We start from the raw sequence: 20,725 nt of genomic DNA, 5'->3' as shown, positions 1-20,725 counted from the left end.
AGGCTATAATCTGCTCAAATGACATTTATTCATTAAGTTTTATTTTAATTAGTCTGTGTCACACAGACCAGAATTATGGTAAATGGAAGAAGCCACGTGTTGTGGCTGGTGGAAAACTCAGCAAACAAGATATTTGCAAGAGGCACAAGGCAAGGAGGCAGGCTGTCAGTCTGAGCACATTCGCAGAGCTGGTGACTTAACTAACATGAAGAAATTGAAGAGTGGGCACCAGCTAACAGATAGCAAGGAAATCCAATTCATTGTATATAACAACTGGATTAAGCACGTTAGATTTTTACCTCGGGAAAGGAAAAATGCACTTAGGAGCAAAGGTAGGAGTCCACATCATGCCCAGGATGACAACACACATCTTGCAGAAATACACGAGCACACATCAGAGCTGTACCACAGCTAGAAACGGGAGGGTTTGAGGGAAGAGAGACTGAAGTGTTGTTTTGGAGAGACGAGATGTGTCTCATCTCTAGGCACCTAAGCATGCAACACCGACAATCTTTACGAAGACAAATACACAACAGCTCACCAGTCCAAGCAGCAGCTTTGATGTCAGTCTCAGAAACTGTCCAGCTACACAGAGGACGAGGCATTCGGCTCAATCCGCACCGAACTTAGTCAGAACCAAACATCCGAGCTATCTTCTGTGGTGTCTTGGCGAGGCTTTGGAGCACCAAGGAGCGCAGCACACTTGCTGTCAGTGCCAACAGCTGTCCTTGAGCAGCACCGGCACACTCACATCCCCTGGCTGGCGGATGGAGCTGCCTAGACCTTCCCCATCGGGTGCATTACTACAGGGCTGGAAGCTCAGCTTGTACACTCCAGCAATCCATCTTCAGGCCCTCCTTAACGCAGCCATGATGCCTTCCAAAGCCTCCAGGCGGGCAGCAGAGGCGCGGAGCATCCCAATGCGCCCAGCCAGGTGAAGGAGCACGGCGCACGGCCGCATCCGACAGCGGATTTGCTAGGTGCGCTGCTTCCCCGAGCCCAAAGGATGGGAATTTGGCTGCACACCAGCATTTTAATCAAGGAAGTGACATCCGTTTACCACAGAGCAGAAAGTAAACAGCGCAGCCCATTGGGGTAGGGCGCAAAGCAGCGCAGGAAAAAGCTGGAGCTGCACAGACACAACCCCGCACAGTTCCACTGAAATGCTATCGCCTTAAATTATTGCCAACTCCATGAGAAGTGAAAATACCAAAGTAATTTCCTAGTTATATTGTACAAAGGAAACCATCATGCAGACAAAGATCCCTTTATACTGCTATAACCTGTTTTACAGTGGAGCAAGTCCTCTGCAACGTAAGCCTTTAGAAAATGTGCTTAAAGAGAGAAAGATTAAGAATTAGAGACCTCAAATACATTAAAAAACACAGTGGGTAATCCAAGAACATTTTACAGCTCTATCAGTGCTTATCAGCATTCAATTTACTTTGCAAGCATATTGAATGCCACGCTTGCTGATGCTCTGTGTGTAGGGTGCAAGCACCTATGGCCGTCAGCAAATCCCCCCGTGCTGTTACGAGTGCACAGGATCTGCACTTCAAGCACCTCTTTGAAACCAGAGACCTGTCATTTTCATTTGGAAACTGAGAAAATGCTTTTAGAAAGCTGTGCTATTTATACAGCATTGCAGAGTAAGCTAATACCAAAGTCACAAAAATGAAACCGTCTCACTCAACTCCCAGGCTCTGCACCTGAATTGCAAACAGCACTCACCCGTTTTCTTCCTTCTCAGAAGCACAACTTATGTCAAATGTTTTTTCCCAATAAGAGAACCTTGGAAATCCTGTTTTGTTTTAAACGGAACAGGGTACCTGGGGGGTGTATTATTGCAATGTAAACTGTTTATTTTGACCTAAAGTTGCACTGTGTATACTGAAAAAATATTTAGATTAAAAGTTGTTCTTGCTATTACACATAATTAGGTTTCGAGACATCTGCCAAAATGGAAATTCAACAACAGCCTGCTTTTTCCCTTGCAAAAAGTCAGTGATGTTCTTTCAGCAAGCTAACAAACAAAACAACAAAACCCCCTAGTGATTAATGAAATCATACTACTGACTAGTTTTGGACAAATATTTTTCTTACCCAGTTCACCTTAATTCCTTAGTCCAAAACCTCTTCCCGAATAATTTTTTTGTAACCTCAGATAGACCATCTCCCTTCCACTATCTCGCTATCCTGAAAAACAGCAACAAGAAATCTGGTGCATACTTTCACCCTAGCAGGACACACTCATCACCAAAACAAAATTAAGTCAGGTGTAATACATAACAAACTAAGTCAGAATGAGAAGAAAAAACTCTGGAGAAATTCGATTCTGAAGCACGGCGTTTTTACCATACCTGCCTAACATCCTGCATGTGTGGACCTCTGTCTCCATCCCACACACAGAAGCGACAGCAAAAACAGAAGTTCTCTGTCAAAAGTTCTGCAGTCACAATCCAGAAATCTGAGACTGTTGTGTACCACTTCAATCGGTACTTTTCATTATGGGAAAAAGACTGATCCCGGCTCGTGTTCTAAAGTTTTTTCTCTTTTCATTCACATCATCACAAGTCTTTCCTGGACTTAGTTTCAGCCAGCTATCTTTTTTTCAAGCAGTTGAGTAGCTGCTAAAATAACTGCAATATACAGCAACAAATTGCTAAACAAAAATCTGATAACTTAACTGCATGGCTTCCCTAACCAGCTCTATTCAAGGGAAGTTTTTCCGTCTCAAAACCCACCTGGACTACCTCTGTGACAGTCGCGTGGCAATAGCTGGGAGAGGCTAGCTGGATGTGTGCCCACCTGAAAGCCAGAAATGGTCTCCAAAGGCACAACATACTGAATTTAGGGAATCCTCCGGCTGCTAACACCACAAACGCCTCACACCCCCTTCAAAAATTCTACAGTCCCTGTAATAAAAATCACTCAAACTAAGTTTCTGCTGCAGAACGCTGCTATGACCTGAGTGACTCCAGCATTCAGATATTACAAACAAGCAACAGCAGCTCCCCAATTTAAGCCAGTACTGCAGAGGAACAGTTTCAAGTCACCTCTGCTTTCAAGAAGGAAAAAGCTAATCACCACTGCAGGGCTTTAATGGTGCTCTTCCGAGCAGGGGGATCACAGGGAGCTGGATGAGAATGGGATGTCTTGTTGTGTCTTCATCCTATCACTGCAGTCCCCATTTCAAATAAAAAGACATCAAGCTATTTCTGTTGAAATCCTTGGCCCAGGACTGCTGCACGTCTCGTTTCATTTTGACTGGAGCTCTCTCTCCAGCTCAATAAATTACGCGTTCATCAACAGCTAATCACTGGAACGAAGCGCGACTGTACGGGGCAGGTGAGCAGAGAAGGAGGCATTATCCAGCCACCGCTCCTCCAGCTCCTAGAAGCAGGATAGGAGCACAGTACATAAGATGCGTCTCACCACAAATCGCAGTGATGTGTACACAAACTCCCTCTCCCACCTGGTGTAACAAGCGTAAGGATTTGGAGAGATGGAGTACTCTGGAGTGGCTGTTCCCAAAACAGAGATCGTTACAAGTGCAATCTCAAGCCTTGCAGTGTTATTCGTGCAACAGCTGAGCTTGCGTTGGAGGTGATGCTGTCTCAGCACTCAGAATTGCATCAAATGTGTCTGAAATTGGGATTGCAATTGGCACTAATGCTCTACAGGCTCTGTGCTGTCACTGTCTCAGACACCAAGAGTCAAGAGTGTTTAATGACGAGCTACAGTGCCAGTTGGAAAGCCCCTAAATTACTTTTCATGGCAAGCTTGGGATTTATTATCCAAATAGTACACTTCTAAGTCTTTTTTTAGAATCAGAAGACAGCCTCAAAACTCCTCGCACACAAAGCCTACTCTCCCACTGCCTCTTTTTCACAAACTGGTAGTAGAAAATGAACGTAAAACCCAAGGAATTCACACACGTGGGGGAAAACACATTCAGATGGATGATTCTGCAGTAAAATAGCTTGCAACAAAGATCTGTGCAGACTGGTAGGCAACCTCTAACCCATTTAACTGTAGCCAGAAAAAAGACCACTTACTTGGCTAGGCTGAAGAAGATCTGAATGCACGTAATTTAGGCACATCATAACAAGTACCAACACCGCAAACTCACTTCTTAGCTATGCTTATTCCAAATTAACCTGAATTCAAATCCAGGCTAGGTGCTGAAATAGAAAAAAAATGCAACTGCAAATTATGTCCCGTAATAGATGGGGACAAAGACCAGCAGGCACGTCACAGCTGAAATACCATGAAAGCTCAGTTCTCCTCGAGCGCTGGAGTACTTTCGGGTTTGTCAGCAGTTAAAGAAAGGCGCGTTCAGGATAATGAACACAGCAAACCTGAGTACTAGTATTGTAATTCAAACAAAGGATATTGGAACCCAGAAGTCAGTTCATTTACGGCTTAGTCACCACATCTGTAGGCAACAGAAAATACCCACCCTCGCTTGTGGTAAGTTAGTACAGGTGAAAGTTTGAGAGAGGCTTTGAAGCTGCACTCCTAAAGTATTTTCATAAATACTAACGACAGTTTTTGTGCCAAAAAATCTCCAGTTAGCACTGAAGCATTTGAAATTCAAACTTGCTTACGTGCAGGCCTGTATAAGAGCTTAAAAACTGAAGGAAAGCACAAGCCTTACCATCCAGTGTCTGTCAGTAGAGTAACAGGAACTACTTTCAACATTCATGGGACAGATGTTGTAAAAAAAAAAAAAAAAAAAAGACCACTTCCAACCGCCTACGATATCTAGTGCTGAAAGATTCTAAGTCAGTTACTTTACCACTGCTCTTGTTTGACTGCCATGCCCATCTTCCTTCAGCCTCAACTTCTGCAGAACACTAAGGATTAGTAACCCCAAAACATTACAGACTGAGATCTGTGCTTTACTCAAACTGAAACGTGAAAAAAAAAAAAAAGGCAACCATATTGCCCAGGGTTTTTGGATAGCGAGTTGAAGGGTAACATCCCAAGGAGATGCTGCAAGAGCTCACAGAGGTGCTTACCTACACTATCAGTACAAATTACTTCCATACAAGTAAACACTTCTCTCTTGCAACTAAAGTCATGACAAAAAAAATAAAGCCACCCACCTTACTTTACTGTCACATCTCTACACACACATTCCAGCAGAACATTAAAACTGTGTGCCAAGCACTGCAAGCACCCATGCAAACTGCCAACAGAAGCAGAAGAGCACACCATCCTAAGGCACAGCTCACCTAAACCTGCTGGAATTTATGTTTATCCAAGCAGAAAGTCAGGATTGCTGACCATGAAACCAATGTTGGATCCTACCTGTAGGAAATATTTTCAAAAGACTTAGAAGATACCAGGTAATGAAAACTCCAAGCAGCCTTTAAGGACCTGCATCTTCTGGACTCCGCACCTTCGTCACAAAGAGGAAATTTCCCATATATGGCCCAAGCAGCCTGGGTTCACATTTCAGTGCACGGCTTTTGGCAAGCCCAAGCATTCAGACACCATGAGTCAGTGCTCCAGAAACCGTTGGGCTTTATAAACCAATAAATCTGATTTTTGTTTGTTTGTTTTTTTAATTTGCTGCTTTTTTTCTCCAACCTTTGCAGTACATAGCTATGGTCCCATTTTCATTTTGCTTCTCTGCTACTGGGAGGAGTGCCTTTTTCCATCCTGGATTTGTTTGCTTTGTAGAATGACAGACAAAACTTTTGTAATAGACTAAATAGTGATGTTGGGGCATTAAGAAAAAACGTACCGACTATCACGGAAGCTGGGAACAGATATTATGCTGTCTTGTACTTTCACACGGCTTTTTAACAACAAGGAACACTTATTTTTTAAATAAAACCTCCAAACATCTCCGCTTCTGTTCTCAGATCCCAAACAACTTACCCAATGTTCCAGCTCAAGCAGGACCCCTGCAGCGAGGAAGCTCCCCACAGCCCACCCAGCCTTTTCCACCGGCTGCCTTGCAACATCACCGTGAACTTCCTTCCATTCTGAGTTCTTCTTTTCTCAGTCCAGCAGAGATTGCCCCATTTTGGATTACATACACAAAAATCACACACCACTTATTCCTATTTTTAAAAGAGACCTAAAGTTCAACAAATGCCATTGGGAAATTACTTTCAGATTAGTAATGGAATAAATAATAAGGGACAAACGTGGGCGAGGATTTTTGGTTTCAGTTTCTAGCTCTATCCTGGACAACCTGTGCATCTGATCAGATCGATTCTCCGTGCCTCAGTTTCCCCTACATAATACACAAGTGATACTCCCTCAGGGAACAGAACCAAGTTAATATCTTATTTCTCCAAGGCAGTGCTATATTCGTAATGGAGGTAAATACTTTCAGAGAGCCGTCACAGCTCAGTAAGGCGCTTCTGGGAAGAAATGCTTAGAGCAAAAATGTACTTATGACTGTCTTGCGCTTTTACAGAGCATCCTAACAATGTAACGTCATACCAAAACACAGAAGAAGAAAAAGCAGACAACAGGAGGCTATTTTAAGGCTGACTTGGTTTCAGACGAGTGCCAAAGACAACGCAAGTCCAGTTAAGTCTTCTGGTCTTTTTTTGTTGAGGTTTGTTTGTTTTAACTCCCTACCAGTTCACAGCCAAAATTATGGTAACATGCAGAACAAAATATTGTTCAAAATGTTTGTTTTTACTTAATGGAACATTTTTACTTTAAAGAGAGCTTCGCTAACATATTTGGCTATGTCAAAAAAAAGACATTATTGGTACTTGACAAAGAAAAACGTCAGGAGGCAGTATGCTATTAAATTGCTGTTTAGAAAAACATCTAGGATTTTAGACTTCAAATATTTTGTGGATGTTGTAAAAATCCCCTTTTATTTATAAGTTCAGAAGGTTTGCTAAATGCTTGTAGGCTATTTCCTTCATATTTAGGGATTAAAGCTGATCAGTCAAAGTAAGCAGTAGACTGGAAGAGTTTATATCCTTTCCTTCACCTTTGCTTTTACCAGGAGAATTTTTAGGAACTACTACTATGTACTCCAGATTTAATTTCAAGCTTGCATCTCTTATTCCAGGCAGAGCAATAAAAGCATTAGCTTGTATTATCATAAGTCATATCCAGAAGTAAAAAATAAGTTTAGGCTTCCATAACAGTACCTTACCAAGTTACTTAGGTTTTCACCAGATCACCACTTGGAAAACACTGTTGAGGAGGCAGGACTCGTTTTAAGTACGATCATAGAATGGTTACTTAATAACATTTGATTAAATAATATATTAAATATAATTTAGTATCTGTAAAAACATACACAGTCTGAAAATCCTTAAGTAGGTTTTCACCGATGAAAGGGTTCAGAGATGGTATCAGCACCATTCAGGACTATCAGATAAACCCATGTGCAGATTTAAGATGTCTCTCAAGGCAGACGCCGGCACATAAGAAGAAACTGCAAGTACTTTGTTTTTAAATGCCTTGCTTTGCTCTGCACAAGTAGTCATTTACTGGCGCTTTGAATTCCAACTGCATTCTCTATGCACATTTCGTAGGCATTGCAATTCACTTCTGAGACTCCAGCAGCAAGCTAAACAACATTTTAATTCTTTTCAGGAATTTCTTACATCCCTCGGAACAACATTCTTGATTCAGCTATTTCCATTGCAGAAATCAGTCTGCGATCTCCCCTCGACTCAGAGAAGCAAGCAGAAGAAATAACGACAGGAAAAGAAAGAACAAGAAGGCTGAGGTTTTTGAGTTTATTTTCATCAGATGCCTGCATCAACTCCTTCTCACTTCTCTTCTGAAGAAGAGAGGATCTTACTCATCTTACCTGGGAGCCCCACGCACAGACAGACGCACGACGAGCGGCTAGATTTGACTAACCCCACGCGGAAAGGCATGATCACATGCGACCACTGATAAGATTTTCAATCTGAGAGACATAAGGCACGAATTACGCAAGTATCAGCCTCCGCCAGGAAGAAACCTGCGCTCGGAGCTCCCAGAGCATAAATCGGCCTCTGTAAACACCGGCTTCAATTTCAACTTTTTTTGATTATACAGTCAAAAGGGACTTTGAGATCTACACTTGATTTGGAATCTGAAAAATAAACTGTTTCCAAACTATTTTGTAATGCTTGTGTAATGGCCTCAAGACAGCCAGTAATTTAGACAGCTGTGTGACCAGCCACAGAAGCTGCATTTTAGAAATAGCCCTTCCTGGGAACAATTGAAACTTTCTCCAGGACGAAGTCCACACACAGAGAGCAGTGTTTCCCTGCAACCATATAACAGTTTCATTATTGTTTAACCACCAAAAAACAGCTCCAACAATCTATCAAGCTTGACATTTCATCCGTCTCTGCTGCTAGCTCAGAGCACGAGGCATATGTAGGAAGAGGTTCAAGGATTCAAAAGGAAAAATTATTTTATCTAAACAGAGGAACCATTTCTGTTCTTTTAATGGTTAGCTTGTCATCTTAAAAACCTGTTCTGGATACCAAGGGCCCGCACATCCTCTGAGTGATCATATGCAAGGATCTATAACGAAAACTACTCCATCAGGTGAATAAAAGCCCCATTTTAAGAGAAGTATAGCACAAACTGTAAGGCAATCCTATAGAGAAGGGACTCATCACCACGACACAGCAGCACTGCCCATCTTGGCTCCATCTCCACCGTGGTTATCGCATCGAGCATCAGCCCTCCCGTCCCCAGAGCACTGCTGCTCAGCACGTGTCCGTGTCACCGCGGCAGTCCTAAGCAGCCTCAGCACAGTCCTGGAACAAAACCATCAGTGTCTGCTGCAATCCCGCACATCCTCAAGCACGACATTCCAGGAATTGCTCGTCTGAGGGCTTCTGCCAGCTCCCCAGAGCGGTGGGGTGAACGAAACGTGCAAGTCACCGACTGGTGACTGCCTTCTGAGCTAGGTGCTCTGACATCACCGAGAAGCGGTGACACACCAGTTTTAGTCTGGACTTCCCCAGGATGCAAATTATGGTTTGTGAGTCATTTGGGGACCAAGCCAAACCAATATAAACTCATGGACATAGTAAGTGGCATTGATTCAGCAACGACCTTTGTGACACTGCAATCTCAAATTATCCAGGGGTATATATAGAATATATAACACCCAAGGAAGCTGTCTTCTGCAGTAGAGGCTACTGCACAACAAGCTGCTCCCCAAGGAGAGTATTTTAAATTTGCCTGTTTAAAAATTTCACTTAACGTCAGTCTAGAGGCTAAAGATTCAAAACACACACTGCTTACAAACATTCTTTTAAGCATATCCCACAACCCTCTGAATATAAAAGAAGGTGTCGAGAAAAAAATGCCAATATTAATATTTCAGTCTACGTGGAAATACAACATGAGATTTCCTATTCTGGGATTATTTGGCAGAGCGGCCAGAGGGCAGATCTGTTAGAGAAAGAAGTCTAACTAATATTTTAGAGAGAAGTGAAAACCTCCAGGGCAATTTATGTGAAAAATCCACAGATTTTACAGATCCTGAGAAGAATAAACAGTGTCTCTGAAAGGAACAATTTTTTTTTTTAAAGAAAGCACCTCATGGGAACATAAATTAAAAAATCCAAGAAGGGTTTTCTGAAGTGAGAATAAGCTCTCAGCTCTGAGGAAACTGGCTGAGAAAGAGGGGAAAAACTAATAAAAAAAATATGAATTACTGATCTGAAAGTCATACTCCATTTCTTAAAGAAAACTGTAATTTTTCAACCTTGCAATGTTCTCTGAAGACTGAATAACCAACTTCAGAGGCATGTACCATCTGGTTAGAAAACCTGGCGTGCAGACAAGTTCTGCTTCTGACATCGACTCGGTGGTGCTGCGATTCTCCCACTCTGGCTCTCCCCACCTGTGAAACGGAGACTTCATCTATTCATCCTGCAGTGTTCTGTGCTCCCTGAATGCCAGCTGGTGCAAGTTCAAAGTACTAATTTCTGGCTCCTTGCAATGACCGTCCCCAGGAAGCGAAGGAAAACAAGCACGATATGGGAGGTACTGATAGGCGCTATCAAGACTAATGACTGGAATTTGGGGAGCAGGGGATGGGCTGGGGTTTCGCAATGGAAACAGGTGATCAGGGGAGGAATAAAACATTCACTGGATAAACATTTGCACCAAACAAACACAGTAAAGCGGAGAGCATGAAACACAGGCAGGCAAGCAGCGAAGTCATCCAGCAGCACAGACCTTACCACAGCATCAGCCATAACGCTTCCCCGTGACATTAGATCAAGCACGCAGCCCCCACCGGAGTGGTAACAACACTCGGTAATTTAAAGTCACGTCGTGCTTGTAGCCAGAGCTCTGACCACAGAGAAGTGCCAAGTTCCCTCGTCCTCACTACCACCCACCAGCAGATCCTCTGCCCCGGGTCAGGAGCATTTCATACGAGCTGCACCCAAACAAGGGTGGCACACACACAGCTATTTGCATCTCACAAGCTTTCTTCCAGCGAGGTATTTTATTAATCCCTATCTTCCCTTTCACTCCTAAGCACTAAGCAGCTAGTTCAAAGGCACAGGTCTTCCTAACTTCTCATCTTTGGACCAGGCTCCGTATTCCTCAAGACCGGTCAAAGGCTTTGGAGAACAGCTGCTCTGAGATATTCTATATGCATATGAAAATGAGCTCTAAGAGACGGAAAGGTAACCTAAACTGAACGAAACACATTTTTCCCTATATATGTTACAGGGAAGCCAACACCCGCTGGACGAGGGCAGCATTTTACCTGGCTAGAGGCGAGGACACGAAGCTGGGTGCTGGATCAGACAGACAGCCTGCCTGCAGCACAGCTCCAGGTGAGCCAGCGGGAGGCAAGCAGGCACAAGAACACGCAACAGACAACTGTGTGAAAATCTGCTTATGCCCTTCCACCACGCAAAAGCTGGTTCAAAGTCTAAAGCACAAGTTTTAATAAACTTTCTATATATAGCACTGTAGATTCAACCCGAATCACACTCTAGCCTGACTGAAGAGTTTACAGTCTCTGTAATTTCTTATAAACAAACCATGGCACGAACACGCACAAGTGAAAACTACACATTTACATACCATTAAAAAAAAAAAAAACAACACTGAAATCAACCACAATAAACCAAAAAATGAAGGCCTGGAAAAACTAAGATAGATTCCGGTTATGAATACAAATTCAGCTAGTGACCACCAACCTCAAAATCTAGTTTATATATATTTCATTGCTTTGTATGCTTCCTGTGGAGTATTGCATTCTGCCCTTATTTCAAACCCTAAAAGCCCAGTTACATGTGCCTCCCAACGAGAAAGCCTAAACCTCACAGCCTATTTTTACTACCCTGCACTTAAATACAATATTTAAATTATGACTTTAAAGCTATTCCAATTCAACAAAAAACTTGAGCAATTAAGCAGTTATCCATGAACACCAATGTCATGGAGATCACCTTTAATTAAAGTCCAATTGCTACCAGCTGAGGGGACAAGAAAACCACAGAGCACTACAGCTGGGTAACTCTGCAACAGGATTCACACAAGCAAAGAGAATTACCCATAACAGAAAACACAACAATAGCCTAAATCAATTGTTTTGTTTCATTAGACCCAATTGTTCTTCTGAAAGTAATTATGTTTACAGAAGTAAAGGTTCCTAAGACTGAGTACAAGATATTCCTCCCCAGCACTATGAACACAAAAAACATTAAAGAGACAACAGTATTTGATGGAGCAGTGGTAGGTAAACGCAAGGATCTAAAAATCACAAAACCCAACATTTTAAGCTAATAGCTTTACATTCTACCTCTCAGCTCTGGATAAACAAGGTAGCAGTGGAAATGATGACAAGGTGTAAATACTAATTTGTTTTTGTTCCATGCCATCATGTATATGCCTTAATCATTACTTATCTTGAAATATAACCTTCAATTTCTTAAAAAATACCGCCTGTTACATTATTAAAAATGCCAGCTTATACTGCACCTGTCATTTCCGATCCAGTTGGAACAGAGAACTAAAAAAGCATTTTGCAAATCCAGTAAGTTCTTCACCACTACCATAATGGGGTCAGAAAGCAGAGAAACCTGCTGTCAGTTCCTCCTCTGCTCTCAAAGAGCTCCCCAAAACCGGGGTCCGAGGCCTCCCACACTACCCACGGAAAACACACTCCGTGTCAGAGAGGAGAAGGCGACATAAAGAGCTCAAACAAAACACCCAAACAAAACATTTTTATGCCTCAGGAAGTTAAACATTATCTTGAACATATCTTAATCAAAAAATCATAGAGCCAGAACATCCCTACCGACACGTTAATATTACACTTATCTCTGCAGCACCCAGGCAAGCCTGGCTACCCTCGCTATGTTTGAAAACACACGAAACTCCAGCGCAACAGCTCATTTATCACGCCGCTGTAACATCGAGCACATTCATCCTCAGCTGTTTGGCTAAGCCCCTGATCCGTAAAGGCTCAGACTGCCGAGGACTTGTGTTTATTAACCTGCAATCAAATGGAATCTGCTGGTAAGGAACCGATCAGGCAATACGTCAACGCTCTCGGCAGGAAGCACCTTGACCGGCTTACAGGAACAGGCTGTTCCGAACGGCAGCCGGCTACTTTTATTTTCTGAGCTCCTTTTGCCTTCTGCGGCGCTTCGCATAGCTCTCACCCCGCCACACGCCCTCGCTTTTGACACAGAAGCGAGGCACAGCTCCTCCTCAGGAGAATAACTTGTTCCCACCAAGGAGGCATCACCTCAGGTGTGCTTCCACCATACCAAGCCAGCACCCCAACCACCACCAGAGGCGGGGAGACCACAGTTTCAAAAAAGAGCTGTAGGAAAGCTCCACGCTTATCCCCAGCTGCTCAGCTTCATTCTGAAACCCTCACAGCCCCTCTGGTGGGGAGGGACACAGGAGCACAGCGCTGCCAAACGCCTCCTCCCGAGCAGCAGAGGCTGGAGCCGGCCCCCCGCAGCCTCCCCTCTTCCCCCGACCCTCAGCAGCTCCCCAGCTCCCCCCTAATCTCCCCTTACCCGGCGAGGCAGCACCCCCCGGGTTCCCTCCGGCCCTCGCCGCCTCCTCACCTGCCCCGTCCCGCCGCGGGCACTGGGCCGGGCCAGGCCGCGGCTCCGCCCCGGGCCCTGCGCTCCGTGAGGCGGCGGCGGCGGCGCTATGGCAACTGCCCCCCGCCGCGGCCGCCATGGCGCGGCCGGCCCGGCCCGCCCCCGGGCGGCGCCGAGGCTCCGCTGGCGCCCTCAGGAGGCTGAGGGGGGGCAGCGCCGCCCTCAAGGACCCCGGTTCGAGACCCCGGCCCGCACCTGGCGTTGGGGTTTATTCGGGGGGGTGTTTGGATAGGTCGTGGCCTGGTTTGAAGCTCGCTGCCCGAGTGGTCAGAAACTCCTTAGGGATTAAATTATTTTCAACTTTGCTGTGTAAATTTAAGGCAAATCAGCGCGAGGAGGGAGTTGAGGCTTTCCAGGGTTGGTACCTGATCGCCGTAACCTCCACCCGCCCACTACCAGGGTCCCCCAGCCGGGTGATAACCGGCACTCACAGCCAGAAATTCAGGGCCTCACCGTCACCTCACACGCACAGCCCGCCCCCCGCCGCCCCCCCGACCTACCCCGTCCTTCCCCAGAAGGGCACGAAGCTCCAGCAGCTGCCTCCAGCCGACTGCCAAGGAGAGAAAATCCTCCCGGGGTCACAGCTGCGCCCGAAAGCTTCAGAGGAGCACAGCCCACACGCTTCGCCGCCTTCCCCTGTCCCCTCCGGATCACCATCCCCTTTGAATCACCGTCCCATGACCGTGACCGAGTTTCTGCTGTCACTTCCCGGGGACTGGAGCATGGCCCCTGAAGACACAGGCCGGGCGCACAGCTGGCTCCAGGCCGAGGCTGACGCAGGGCCCGAGACGAGCCGGTCGCCTCCACCACCTCCTGCGAGTTCGGGGAAGGAGGCAGAGGGAAAACCCCTCTGGTTTACGTGTAACCGAAGATGTTTGTTTGGCTTTTCCCCTGCCCCGCGCTCCCCCGTGAGCACTTCGCTTTCCCTGCAGAAGAGGAACCTCAGGCAGAGAGAGAAAATTGTAGCATAGAGGTTATAGCTGAAATGTTTGCATGTTTGTTCATGGCTTCAAGGGATGTAACGGGCCAGGTTTTCTGCTTGTAAGGACCAGCACGAGCCTCCCACAGACAGGAAAAACACACTGCTCCTCACCCCTGCCAGCCCGGCTGCAGCTCCCTGGGGATAACCAGCCCCACTCATCTCCCAAGCCTGGAAACCCCAGAAATGCAAATAAATGGCTTCAAAATACAACTGTTTTCACTCCCATTAGTTTAATAAGAATGCCCTGCCAAGTCCCAGCCACCACAACCTGCATCAGCTCACTTACTGAAGGTTTCTTACACTCCTCTTGACCACAAGAAGGATGAGGATCAAGAAATTTGGAGTCAAGAGAGGCCACGCTCCAACCCAGCTTCTCATCTCCTCCCCAGCTCTGCACAAGCCCCAGGAGGTTGCCCAGAGCAGGAAGCGAGCAGCACACCAGTGCCCCAGAAATACTGGCAGCTCCCTTGAGGGCCCTGCTGTTGCTGTGGGGTCAGATCAAGCACCTGATCGCATCCCTGCTGATCAACAGCCCTTCCCACACCACTCCTGATAGGGACTAATCAGAAATTTGAAGTCTAACAGAAGTTACCATTAACTGATTTCCAGCTCTTGAATACCACAGCAGCGTGCAACACCTTTTTTAATTTCTCAACCAAAACCACCATGGGCTGCCCGAGGAAGAGCTCCAGGACCAGAGAACAGCAAGTGATGGGGGAATGAAGCTGCTGTGACAAGCCGCAGGTTGGCACAGGGACATGCCAGCTGGTCCCAAGCCAGTAGCTGAGGACAGGGCAGCTCTGCTGGCTGCAGACAAAACCTGCAGAGGAGGGGACCCGTTTGCCGTGCTGCCCACAAGGCCCAGCCACCGCAGCCTGTATGTGCTGAGCAAGGTCTCCAGAGAACCCCACGCACATTTTCTCCCAGGTGCAGAACAGAAGCTGCTTGGTGTTGGTCCTTCCTGGGGCTGCAGGACTCAGATGGGCTGAATGTAAAACATTCAACATTTGTATGTTTTTTTTTGCAGCTCTCCTGGACCATGACATTTGCTTTTCCGTCCACATCAGAGCCCCTCTGTGGGTGTTGCTGGGCTCGACTCCTGCACGTCACTGTTTCCAATATCCAGCTCCACCTGCATCCCTGTCGGCTGCAAGGAGAAACAGAGAGGAGCTTAACCTCACTGTGCTGGGACAAAGGGCAAGCCTGCACATCACTCCATCACCTGCCCCAGAGCCAATATCCCCAGATCCATCCCCTTGAGGACTTTTCTGCCCTCATTTTAACTGGGTCTGCTGAACACAGAGACATATAGAGGATGCAATTTAGTAAAGAAAGATGTCCCCAGATGCACTATTACTCTCGTTTAGCACATCCCGGATGCATGTCGCTGCCCAGCACACCACCGCATCCAAAGCCGTTTGGATCAGGAGGCAGAGAGGGCTCAGAGCCGGGGGGCTGAGGCAGCGCTGCCCTGTGAGTAGGCAGGATCAGGTCAGGGTCACCTCTGCAGTTGTCTGAGCTGGTTCCGCAGCATCCCGAGAGCAAGATGAGCACGAGGAACAAGGTGACCTAGATTGCAAGCGGTGCCTCTCATTTAACATACCTATAAATATGAGCTCAGGCTGCAGGGAGCAGGTGCTCTCGTCTTCCATAGCATGCAGCCAGGCTGCATCTGCTCCTCTCCTGTTGCACTGGGTCCCACCATGGGCCCTGATCCTGCCCTACTCCATAAGGAGCCTCCCTCTGCTCTGAGCCCAGGTCCGAGTCACTTCTCCATCGCAGAGGTGCTGGCCGGGCAGGAGTCTCACCTGCCGTGGTGACTTTGCCAAGGAAGCGCTGCGCCGCGTGGTGGCCTCCTCCCAGGCGGCTCCTTTGCTCTCCAGCAGTACCCGGGTGCTGGGCACAAAACTCCAGGATCGGCCAAGGGCTGGCTTCAGCAGGCCGGTGCTGCTGTCCCTTGTCACCTGGTTAGTCACCTGCCACACAGACACACTCATCATGCCCAGGGAAAAGTGGTACTACTCAGTGGAACACCAGAGATCACCAGGAGACGATGGCCATGCTGCTACTTCTGTGAAGTTTCTCTCTTCTTCCTGCGCTCTCCTCCTTAGCATGATCGTGCCATCCCCTTGAAACACAGCCCATGCAACTGCACCAGATACGTACTCGGACACGAGCTCACTCCTACCTGTAAGCTGCAGCAGCTCCTGGCACTAAAGCCACATAGAAGTTTAGTTTGGAACTTCCAAGTGTCCCTGAAGACATTTTGTCCTCCTTCGTTGCTAATCAGAGCAAAGGGCAGGACTGTCTCAATGCCTTCCCATGCCAGGTTCAGCATGCCACCACTTTCTGTTGTGGCTTTTCCAATTCAAACACATTATTTGTGGTCACTGCAACCTGCCTGGGAGCACCAAAGCAAACACAATTGCTTGGCCAAGAGCTGGGGGAAGAACACAGCAAGGCCCTTCCCAGTCCCCAGCTCTGTGCAATGCAGTGCCCTGCAATTCCTCCATGGAAACTAAGCACGAGGTTACTTAAGAAGCTAGCCAGCCTCTTAAACAAATGGTGCGTAATCAAAAATAAATACAAACAGCCTTTTGGTCTGTCTGTACTTAACACTACCTTGCTCAATCAAGTGAATGACTTGTTGGCTGAGGACAGCAACAAAAGCAGGCAGCAAAGCAGCCCTGTCCTTGCTCCACACTTGCTGGAACAAACCATCCGCAAGCTGCAGAGACAGAGCTATGTGGGGAGCAGAGCACTGAGTGACAACCTCCTGCTCAGCTGGGAATGGGGTCCCCCCTCACAAGTGCTCCAAAATCTCTCCTGGGCTCCTTGCTGTGGCACATGAAGGACAAGGCACAGCAACACTCACCACCACCGCAAGGCTGAACTCCTTGGCCAGCATCTTCAGCTCCCTGGCCAGCTGCATCATGATGGCCAAGCCTGGAGGAGGAAAAGGCATGGGGCTGCTGGGGGTTCCAACCAAAACACAGGGAACAGCCCCCAAGGTGCACCCTGAAGGCAGGTGACACCTAGATTTGTGGGGGCCCTGGGTACGGTGCTGAAGGGCACCTTCACCCCATTTCCAGCACCCCACTGTACCCTTTGCACCCACAGATCCCTGCTGTACACCAGCACCACACAGGGACCTCTGCTGGGAGCCCAGGCAAATGGATTTGGCATGGACAGACCAAACCCTGAGCCGTCCCACTCCTTTGTCTTCCACCTGAGGCCAAAAAAACCCTACAAAAGCACCAGGAGCTCCAGACAAACTTGGCCAGGCTGATTTAGCAGGCACAGGACCCTTCTTTCCAGCTCACAGCTTCATTTTCCATGGCTGTGAGGGGAACCACTGTGATAGCGCTGGCTGCTATCAAAGTGTGAGATGCTCTGGAAAAGAGCCAGCAGAAAGCCCCTCAACTCCTGATCTTTGAGCCTATGTGGCAAAAAGAGCCTACAAGGAGCTTTACAAACTATGCTAGCTACCACAATACGACACCAAAAGCAGAGGTTTCACTCGTTAAGCAAACAGCTCAGTGCATCCCCTGTCTCCCAGCAAGGTTTCAGACCACTGGCCTGCATGGCCACAGCCAGCTTGAAGTTTTGCAAATAATGCTGCAGACTCCCATTTTATTCGGTTGCAAAAGACAAGCCAGGAGCAGCCACACTCTCATCAGTCCTGCCCCAACCCCAGGCACAGCACGCACAGGAGGACGATGCTCTTCTGGAAGAGCCTTGCACCCGCAGCATTTTGCCATCAGCCTCGTGCCCCAACGAAGCGTCTCACCTTCTGACTGCCTGCCGCCCAGCAGCGGGTGGATCACAGCTGAGACCGAGTCGATCACCACCGTCTTGAGAGGTCCCGTGCAGCTCACCGCCTGCAGGAAGAAAGCACCCCGTGCAATGCCAAGCAACATTTCTGAAAGTCCCGTGGCTGCAGGGAGGACGTCCCCAGGACGGGGTGAGCTGGTGTCACTTGTCAAGGAGAGGGACCTGGAGCCAGGCTGCTACCTGCTGGGAGAGGCGGTCCCGCACCTCCTGCAGGGCACTCAGCATTTCATAGACGTCGAACACGCGGGCCACCTGGATCCGCTGCAGAGCCTCCAGCTGTGACAAAGCAGTGTCACCGACAGCCTCCCCAAGAAAAAACAAAGTGGCCTCAGGAGGAAGAGTTTGGACCCAGAAGAGCCCATGGGGACACAGACGACAGCTGAGCCACCTCTGGGGCTGTCGGCAGGCAAGAGCCAAGGCAGTTTTAGCACAAGTGGTGGAGGAGCAGTGGGATGGGCTCCACAGAACTTGCCTGCTCTTCCTCATCCTCTGCCTGGGCCTGAAGCATCTGGTAGAGGCGGGAGGCGGTGAACCCCCCCGTGGAGTCCAGGAACAGGACGTGCTGCTTGAGGCCGAGGGACACACTGGCCGTGATGCTGAGGCACACCTGGAGAGGCAGGGTTGTGGCGTTAGCCAGCATCCCCCAAAGGACAAGGGGAGCCCTTAGGGTCCCCTGACCTTGGTGGCAGCCCCAGAGCCACCAGGGCTGGCCAGAAGCTTGATCCAAACCTCCTGCTGGGGCTGCCTTGTGCTCTAGGAGAGGCTGGAGACCACTGGAGATGCAACCAGCGTCTGAGCACCATCTGTTTCACTCAGTGCTTTATTCTCCCCTCACACCCAAGGAAAAATGACAAGAGCAACTATTGCCAATGACAAAATCCCTCTGATGGCCTCAGCCTGAGAGCCACCAGGACTGCCAAGCAGCTCTCCCCCTTTGAGAAGTCCCTCCGCTCCCCTAGCCAAGGGCTCTCGGTTCGGGGCAGGTGATGCTTCACGTGCCTGAAGGCACCATGTCCCCCCCACTGCCCCTCTCGCCTCCTCCGTCCCACTCACCTGCGTCTTCCCGCTGCCCGGCGCGCCCATCAGCTCCGTCACTTCCCCCGTGTACAGCCCCGAATCCAGCAGCTGGTCCAGGCTGCGGGTGCAACACAAGGTGGGACCATCAATGTGCTCCCCGCCAGAAAGGCGGGGATATGGGAAGCTGCAGCGCCCAGACACCCGCCCCTACAGCCCCCTTCCCAAACGCAGACACGCCTCAGGCTCTGCTCCTTCCCTCCCACCCCCGGCCCTCTCCGCACCGCGGGCTGCAGCAGATCTGCAGCGTGGTGGGGGCAAGGGGCCCGCCCTGGGCTGGAGAGGAGCTGTGGGTCTGGGAGCCACGTCTGAATGCCCAGGGGTTTCTCTGCATCCTCCCTGCTACAGCCCAGCAAGGAGACTGGGGAAAGAGAGAAATAAGCACAGGGAATAGAGAGCAACTCATTCCCATGCCCAGTGTTGGACTTCACGACTCCAAAGCCCTCCCAGATCCACAGCCCTCTTCCCTGGAGCCCTCAAGGCGAAGGCTGGAAAGGCTGAAGGCAGTGTGTTGCCCAGCCTAAAAGTGAGATGTGCAAACACTTCCCCATACATGTGCAGGCTCTTGCAAGGACAACATCAGCATCGTTCCCTCCAGGGGCAGAAACCAGCTGACTTTGCAGCCACAGGCCAAAAAACTCCTCTCTCCTCTCAAAGCCAGAGCCAGGTGGTAGCTGCTTGGGATGGTTTGGACACCACTGAGCCCGCTCAGGGCATCACCGCCCCACAACCAGGGCAGCCATGGCCTTCCCCTGGCGCTGTCCCCACCTGGGGCTCCCGGTGGACAGGATGGCCGTGGAGCTCTTGAGCTCCTCGTAGAGGTCTGCCCCATTGGCAGGGAAGGCCGAGAACTGGGCCAGCAGCACACGTCTCACTGCAACCAGCGCCTGGCGGGCAGAGAGACACCTGTAAAAGGGACTGGGGAAGTTCGGGGCCACCGATGTTCGCTGTGGGCTCCCCCCAAGAAAAGCCCATCCGAGCACTGAGCTGAGCTCTGAGCTCCCCAGCTGAAATGCCGGGATGTGGGGGCACCCCGTTACCTTGTAGGACAGGGAGCACTTCTGGGAGACATCCTCCAGGTCTGACGACACAAAGTCCACCACTGCAAACAGCACGAGGGATGAGGAGCTGGAGGCCAAGCCCGGACAGACCACGACCACAGCAGGCGGCTCCCACACGGGGACAGAGCGCGGTGCCCCCGAGAGGTGCCGGGGCCGACGTTCCCCACCCCGATCCCCCCCATTTTACCCGTCCTGACGCTGTTTGCCCGGAGGACCTGGATCATCTCTTCGGTGAGGCCGGGGCAGAGGCCGGCCCGCAGGACCACCATGTCCCCGGACCCCCGGGACGGGGAGCGGAGCCCTGTGGAGGAGACGGAGCGTGGGTCAGGCGCCAGCCTCCCGTGGGACCCCGCAGCCTCCCCACGGCGAGGCCCACGCCGGGGAGGCACCACAGAGGCCTCGTCCCACGATGTGGACGATGGCGGGCTTCATTTATCCCCTAATTTATCACCAGACAACCCCCAAACCCTACCGGGCTGAGGCCCGGAGCCTCACCCACGCGGGGCTGCGCCCCTCGGGAGCACGCCGTGCCCTGCTCCTGCCTCCCGCCGGGGAAGCCCCCAGGGACCACAGGGGCTGAGCCCTGCCCCACTCAGTCCCCCCAGCACCCCACGGACCCCCAGCTCCCCCCGGCTCCCTTCCTGCTTCCTGCGGAAGGGCCGGCCCCGCTCCGCACC

The 20,725-nt window shown here is 49.3% G+C and overlaps 2 protein-coding genes across 14 annotated transcripts in view; both read right to left on the bottom strand.

The window, feature by feature from the left end:
- RFFL (ring finger and FYVE like domain containing E3 ubiquitin protein ligase) overlaps window positions 1–13,786 on the bottom strand; it is a 44,323-nt gene extending 30,537 nt beyond the window's left edge. Inside the window, exon 1 of one of the 8 annotated variants that reach the window (XR_007709059.1) lies at window positions 13,598–13,743. Coding sequence is in view for 2 of the 8 variants with exons in the window: in XM_035559151.2 (XP_035415044.1) it covers window positions 13,598–13,754 (157 nt within the window). In the remaining 6 variants the exon portion in view is untranslated. Of the gene's footprint in view, window positions 1–5,111; window positions 5,132–5,316; window positions 5,359–8,615; window positions 8,940–13,007; window positions 13,176–13,597 lie in introns of those variants that run through there. The other 7 variants (XM_035559151.2, XM_035559159.2, XM_035559155.2 and 4 more) reach the window with 7 other exon arrangements.
- Window positions 13,787–14,696: 910 nt separating this feature from the next.
- On the bottom strand, window positions 14,697–20,722 carry RAD51D (RAD51 paralog D). 6 transcript variants are annotated; one of them, XM_050714741.1, is made up of 11 exons: window positions 20,666–20,722; window positions 20,236–20,349; window positions 20,028–20,089; window positions 19,756–19,874; window positions 18,967–19,048; window positions 18,386–18,520; window positions 18,094–18,216; window positions 17,870–17,960; window positions 16,955–17,025; window positions 15,888–16,055; window positions 14,697–15,226 (listed from the first exon to the last, which is right to left on the bottom strand). In XM_050714741.1, exons 2-11 carry the CDS (start codon window positions 20,315–20,317, stop codon window positions 15,143–15,145), a joined length of 1,017 nt encoding a protein of 338 aa, XP_050570698.1. In that variant the 5' UTR covers window positions 20,318–20,349; window positions 20,666–20,722; the 3' UTR covers window positions 14,697–15,142. The 6 variants fall into 6 exon arrangements, with proteins under 6 accessions (XP_050570698.1, XP_035415034.1, XP_035415032.1 ...); XM_035559141.2 differs by having other exon boundaries at window positions 18,094–18,189; XM_035559139.2 differs by having other exon boundaries at window positions 20,544–20,668.
- Between the last annotated feature and the right edge of the window lie 3 nt (window positions 20,723–20,725).

The sequence above is a fragment of the Cygnus atratus genome, chromosome 20, assembly GCF_013377495.2.
Source record: "Cygnus atratus isolate AKBS03 ecotype Queensland, Australia chromosome 20, CAtr_DNAZoo_HiC_assembly, whole genome shotgun sequence".
Taxonomy (NCBI): domain Eukaryota; kingdom Metazoa; phylum Chordata; class Aves; order Anseriformes; family Anatidae; genus Cygnus; species Cygnus atratus.
This window is presented reverse-complemented; position numbering and strand designations above follow the sequence as displayed.